Source organism: Rhagoletis zephyria, unplaced genomic scaffold (genome assembly GCF_001687245.7).
Source record: "Rhagoletis zephyria isolate East Lansing unplaced genomic scaffold, Rhagoletis_zephyria_1.1 Rzeph_scaffold_00192, whole genome shotgun sequence".
Classification (NCBI taxonomy): domain Eukaryota; kingdom Metazoa; phylum Arthropoda; class Insecta; order Diptera; family Tephritidae; genus Rhagoletis; species Rhagoletis zephyria.
Window position 1 is genome coordinate 44,111 of NW_016157276.1, and position 7,151 is coordinate 51,261.

Here is a 7,151-nt window from a genome sequence, read left to right on the forward strand (position 1 = left end):
CACTGACATATGTGTAAGCGCCAATCTATTATTATTATTATTATTATTAATGAAATAAAATTTTTCACACAGTTGGCAACCCATCTAAGAAACATTTTCGGAAGTTAACTTTACTTAACTTCTTCAGTTTCATTTGAAAATTTATCTTACCAATTACATTACATTAAAATTTTCAAACATGTGGCAGCCTCCACAAAAATATTTCCGGCTGTAAGCCTTCTTAAACGTATTTATTTTTACAGCCATATTGCAATATGGTGGTAACTCCTAATTGTTTTTCCTTCTGTATTTTAAGTTATGTTAAGTTAATAAATACCCCTATATTAATTTTTTTTTAATATCTGTAATGTACAGACATCGACCTGTTACAATTTTATGATATGTATATGTTTGCTTCTTTGAGCAGAGGCGAGTGGAGGTGAGCTAAGGTGAGGTGAAGATAGGTGGGTTAAGTAAATGTGAAGTGAGATGAATTTATGTGAGGTCTACTGAGGTGAGTTTAGGCAAACTGAGGTGAGTTTAGGTGAGGTGAGTTTAGTTGAGGTATGAAGAAGCTTAGGTGTAAGTTTTCTAACCCATAAAGTATTTAGTTTGAAAGTATTTAGCCATCTATTAAATATCTAAGGGTACATTCACACAGAAAGCATAGCCGAGCTGAGTAAGTTCGTTCCGAGCTGAGTGAAGCTTTCAGATTGCTGTATCTACATGAAAGTGTTCACACAGTAAGCCAGGGCGAATTAATATAAGGTGATAGCAGGAGAACAAAAACAAAAATTTACATGTATTTTGTTTTTGCTTTGGCGGCATAAACTGTCAAAATCTGTAAGAGTGTGTGTAGAAATTCAAACAAAATTTTTCAATTTGAAATCAGAAGCCGTGCGGCGAAACACGTATACAAAATCAGCTGAGCTAGTAACACCACCTTATATAAATTCGCCTTGCAGTAAGCTTTTTCATAAGCGTATTGGAGTTAAAAGCAAGCAGTTATTGCTTTTGAATTTTCTATTTAATTTTTCAGCTTCATACTTCAGCTGCTGCAAACAAGATATGAAAATATACAAATATAAACGAATTTTACAACTAATCTTTAAAATAAAATTGAGCAAATATATTCGCCGCTTTTCATTGACGATAACTTTTTTAGTAGCTTTGCAGCCGAAGCCCTTGAGAAAAGATCTGCTTCGCTTCGTTTAGTATAAACACCAGCAGCTTCGCTTTGTTCCGTCTTGCTTTGCTCGGCGTCGCTCGATTTTCTGTGTGAACGCACCCTAAGTCTATACTTAAAATTCTTTACTATCTTGCAACTTCTAAGTGCCTAAAATCTCTTCTGTGCCAACTGGCGCCAATTGGATATGTCAAGCGAAGCCAAGTTCTCCTCCTACTTTTTGTAATGCTGGATTTCCATTAGGCATTAAATGGCAAAAATGACAAATGACAAAGTTGGGTATTAAAAAACATTCGCGTCATTACGTTAAAAAATGTGTGATTAATTTCATTTCCATATGGCATTTTTTTTTTTTAATGGCATACATATATTTTTTGTCGTTGCAATGCCTATTGGAAACTCGGCATAACGATGTATTAACCATTATTTTCTGCGTATTTTTGGAGCATTTTTCTTGCTAAAAACTCACCGAAATATCTGCACATATTGCGGCACACTCGGCGCAAAATCCTTAACCGCCCACGAACGCAATATCGTGTGCTCGTCGGCTGCAGTCTTATCGGCATAATTGCGAGCAGCTAAAATAAAACAAGCCTCCGCCTCATTCATGCGCGCACGTGCCAAATCGCCATCCTTTAAACAGGAACCCTGTAAAGACAAAAGCATAATGTTTGGCATAATTAGTGCACAGGCCAGAGCCTCTCTAGAAAAGCTCGAGGGGGCGAGAGTTAGCGCGGCAATCGCTTCAACTGCATAGCGTACACACTTACGTATGTAGGCATAGATTAGCTGCAGTCAACGACAGACAAAATCATGCGCAAACTAATCAGCACAACAAGCGGAAGTGTGCAAGCGCTTTCGCGTTACGTGTTATGTGCTACTCACCTGAATATAAATGACACGTTGCGCCCAAATCGGCACCTGCAATATCATACGCATTGTTGTGTCCAGCTCCATGGGGCTAAGCAGCACCACATAGTAGTCTTGCAGCAGTGGATGCGCATAAAATTCGTTGAGGAAGTCCATGATTGTATCGGCATGCAGCGTTGTAGAACAGACGACTACGTGCTTTTCACTTTGCGCTCGATGCGACGAATAGCTACCGCCCAATTTCTGACGCTCCATCCACGTGAAGGCCAATTGTTCGAACTGTGGCGCAGAAATACGCACACAGAAGCATGTACGTGTAGATCCCATGTAAGCAATTTCCAGTGTTGAAGTGGTGAAAAGCAGATTAAAAAAACAAAAAATACAAAAGTTAAAAATATCGAGAGCATTAATAAACAGTAGAAGGCAGTGGAAAGGCTTGCAAGCTATGCGGTAGTGTGTGTTTAGTTCAAAAATCATTTGGACATGTCATATGTATGTACATATAACGCTGCCAATAAACAAGAGGAGAACGGTAAGCACACGTCAGCAGCCTACATGGGTCAGTTATGTCAGCCATTCGAAGCTTGGCAGGCAACGGATTGCCTGATAGCTGTTGGCTGATGGCTGCCACATTTGATGGCTAGCGATGCCTGTTTGCCGGTTTGCTTTTCGATGCGTTTGCAATCGTTTCATTGTAGTTGTTGTATGGTCATCTATTATTTGTTTTGAAAATTTCTGTCCGATTCGATTGCAAACCAGCAGTGCCACCATAAATGTGTTACAAAAGCGTGCACCCACAGTTGCCAATTAAGCTTTCCTTTCAGCGAATGCTTCAATGAACTTCTTGACGTTTATGCTGCAGTTTAATTTACGCAATTTCATTCTCTTCTGTGCGTAGGTTACACACATACACATGAAACAGACTTATAAAAGTCGTTGATTAACATCCACTTCGGCAAAAAAAAAAAAAGCACACACACACACACACACACACTCAGAAAATGAAAAGCCAAACTTTATGCATTTCGCGTTCCATTGCAATTTTCTACGTGTTATCAACGTTACTTTTTGCAAGTCGTTCGACTGAATACTTCTACATAGTTACCACTCACTCACTCGTCTAAGCTCCTGCTTTTGCAACGCATTCAGCTTCCGCCATTGACCGGCATCTATTGAAAACTTTAAATGCCAAAGTAGATTTGACATGGGGAAAATGGGTCAATTGGCATTTGAAACGATTAAAGCGGAGTTCATGTGAAGCAAAGATTTTTTTTCAAGTAAAATAGCATAGCACTTTCACTATTGGTGGCGCCAAACTTATTATTGAAAAAAGAAAATGTTTTATTTGCACCAGCGATAATTAGATCATACAAATTTACGAAAAAAAATTGTTTTATCGCATTCAGTTGTCCATTGCTATCTGGAATTTTTATGAGTATTAAAAAGTGCAGTTAAAGTAAATTAAAAGAAATATTTGGACGATTTTCTGAAACTTAAATAACTGACTATCTCGAACTTTAAGAAATATTTCAAAATAATTTGACCGCTTAGTAAAAATGTCGAGGCTTCGAAGGCTAACTAGGGGTTTTCAGTTTAACCCTTTGAGGACCAAGGGAAACATGATTCCCAAAGAGTTTTCGCACTTATAAGAAAACTGTGTGAATTATTTTAAAGCTTTCTGTTTTCTGTAATTTGCCTCATTTGCATTTATGTACATATTTTAGTCATAAAATTTAAGAAATAAATATACCTATAACAAAACGAGAAAAAAAATAAAAATTAAAATTCATAGAAAATAATAAGTTTTTGGAATAAATAATTTTTTTTAAATATAAGTTTTTGAATTAATTTAAAAAATTGTGTTTTTGAAAAAAGGAATTTTTATGAAAAAGGAATTCTTAAGAAAAATTACATATCTCTGCTATAGAAAAAAAAACTTTTTAGAAAAAAGGCATTTCTTAAACAAAAATAGTTTTACAAAAAGCAAAAAAAAAAAATTATTATTACAGAAATATATTTTTGTGGAGAAATATTTTTGAGGAAATTCGATTGCAAAAAATATTTTTTTTCCATTTCGTATTTTAAAGAAAAATCAGATTTTTACCGACTTCGTTTTATTGTGTATATTTTCAATTGTGGGCTTACGTACTCAACCATATTAAGAGAATAACAATTCTACATCCTTACAGGAAAAAAGTTCGAAGTGCAATTTCGTGTTTGCGGTACTTTTGCAAGGCAATTTCGCGTTGGCGATGGTCAATCCCGCGGACCATGGAGCGCTGAGTTGTATAAGCTTTACAACGATATAGACATAGCGTATTAAATTAAAATGGAGCGGCTTCGTCATGTTGTTGGGATGAACAGAAACGCTCCAGGAGGAAGAGGAAGGCCTTCACTGCTATGGGAATACCAGATGGAAAAGGATTTGGTCTCGCTTGGCATTCCCAATTGGCGTCAGTTGGCACAGAGGGGAAGCGATTGGCCTGCCTCGTTCGACTCAGTCAAAATCGCTTAGGCGGTTACAGCGCCAGTCCAGAAGAAAAAGAAGAATAATAATTTCTAAAATATATACATACATACATATGTAGGTACATACCGCGCCTTCGTACATTTTCGGTGACACCTACATTCGACAACCAAACTTTTTTTAAATAGTTCTATTGCATTAATCTAAACACATACTTAGCAAAAGTGCTTTATTTTTGGGAAGCTTTTTTACTAACATCAGAGAGGTAAGTTAGAGTGATAAGAACTGAGATCTGGTTGGTAAGTACTAGAACCGATAGAAATTGTTTTCTCGAGACACAAGATCGACAAAACATACTTCAATAGTTAACTGTTAACCCCGAAGATGTGCCTAAAAAAGAATTTTTTTTTTTGAAATTGCCTTGCAAAAATACTTTGGACTCGAAGGTGTACGGCGAACTAGGTTTTCTGGTACGGTCTAATATACATAGCATAAAAACCAATTCACAAAGATATTTGAGATATTTTTAATTTTTTTATTTATTTTTGATTTCCTTTTTTCTCTTTTGAACTGGAAAGTTACCAAAAAATCTGCAAAAATCGCGGAAATAGAATATCAAGAAATTCCGAAAATATAATCCCGGGAAAGACTCCAAAACTCCCAAAAGCTCCAAATTCCCATAAAATAACGAACAGTTTTTGGAAATAAAAAACTCCAAAACCCTCGAAAAAATTCTAATGAATCCGATAGAAAGTCAATAAAACTCCCAGAATTTTACAAAAAATATTCTGTAAAATACACATAATCTGGAAAAAGATCTTAATAAGTCCCAAAACATGATTACGAAGAAAAAAAATTAAGAATAATCCCAAAACCTTAAAAAAAGGCGAATAAATAGAAAAAATATATAAAACGGAACGGATAACAAAAAACCAAAAGCTTGCGATGAAACACAGAGAACTTCTATATATAAAACCAGAAAAATCCTCACAATATTTCTTAAGGTCCCGAAAATTCTTCTTCAATAGAGCTGAATACATTCCAAATATATCTGGAAAAGTCTCAAAAAATTTATTTTACACAAGCGAGCGTATATGTATTTTTTTTTTTTAAAGATGACATTGAGCTGACCATTTTCTCTGAACATATGTAGTCATAGTCCAGCACAATGCCTGCCTTGCCTTATTGAAGAGAAGCATGCCTTTTCAAAAAGTAGAGGTTAGAACAATTAGAAAATTTTTTGTGCATAATTTATTTTCATGAAAGAAATATTCGCACTAGATATACTTATTTTTCCTGATTTCATGTTTAAATGGAGGGTACACAAGAATTTTTATTTTTTTTTTTGAAGATATTAGAAGTTTTTTCAATTTCGTAGTCGTAGTACAAAAGACTCATTACCCCTTCAGTGAAAACGCAATTTTTATTTGCGCTACATCGCTTTGACAGTGAAATGCCAGCATTTGGTATGTTGTGGTTACTTAATCAATCTAAACAAATCCATAGCATCCTTGCAGTGTAAATTTTAGAAAAAAATATAGGTTAAGGATTGATATGCACACCACCACATTCCGTTCTTTTACTTCAATAGCTTAAAAAAAATTAAACTAATTAAAAGGCAATTTTCAATATCAATTCGTCCTTGTGAACCAAAAAAAAAAATAATACTTTTCAATTTTCCAAATTATTTCTTTCATTTGGTACGCATATTTTCATTCAAGATTGCACGTCACTTACGTTTTCACATTTGTACTTTTCTACCTGCTTCCTGTAAAAGGACCGTCTACACAAGCAAACAGACACATACGCATACATACATTCTTAAACAGAAAATATATCATATATGTATATGTATGTCTGGCGGCTCTGGAATCTTGGACTAAAATGTAGTAATTATTTTTAGATTTTATGAATATGAAAAAAAATATATATATCTACTTGAATAAAATTTTACATATAATACATGGTATAAATCGTTATTATTATAAATATGTTATCACCAATTTTAGTAAATCACTGTCCTTTCAAAACATCACTTCAGTAAAACAGTCAGTCAATAAAGTTTGGGTACAGCGATTTTTTTTACAATACGGGCAACCCCAAAAATCAGAGTTCCAAACCTTGTGCAAAATTAAAGAAAATTCTGAAAATCTTCATTCAAATATTGCACTGTTTATTTACGCTCTCCAGAAAAAAGTTGAGTATGCAGTTTTTAGCTCACTAAATTTTAGTGTAAGAAAAGTGCAAGTATTAGGAAGTTGGGACTTACCACTGATTTTTGGAAAATTTTTTTGTTGAAGATGTTGCACATTTTTTCCATATACAAAAATTATCAAACATTATTTGATATGGAGAAACTGAGCCACATCATCAAAAAAAAAAAAAATGCTAAAAATCAATGGTTAGTCCTAGCTACCCCAAACTCGCACTTTCTTATACTAAATTTGAATGTAATAAAAAACGGCGTACTCAACTTTTTTCTAAAGAGTGTAAATGAAAAGTGCAATATTTGGATGTAAATTTGTATATCCATTTCTATAAAAAATTAGCGAAAAATAAAATATTTAAAAAATAGTTTCCGGTATTGTGAGAAAAATATAGGTATCCTATAGATGAAAAATACACGTTAATCTTCTAAAAAAAAAAAAA

The 7,151-nt window shown here is 34.2% G+C and overlaps 1 protein-coding gene across 1 annotated transcript in view; it reads right to left on the reverse strand.

Moving 5' to 3' along the window:
- The window catches only part of LOC108358007 (potassium channel subfamily T member 1-like), a 401,062-nt gene that overhangs the window by 40,772 nt on the left and 353,139 nt on the right, over window positions 1-7,151 (reverse strand). The window contains exons 9-10 of the mRNA XM_017609121.1: window positions 2,051-2,314; window positions 1,635-1,813 (exon numbers count right to left, since the gene is read on the reverse strand). Coding sequence (XP_017464610.1) covers window positions 1,635-1,813; window positions 2,051-2,314 — 443 coding nt within the window. The remainder of the gene's footprint in view (window positions 1-1,634; window positions 1,814-2,050; window positions 2,315-7,151) is intronic.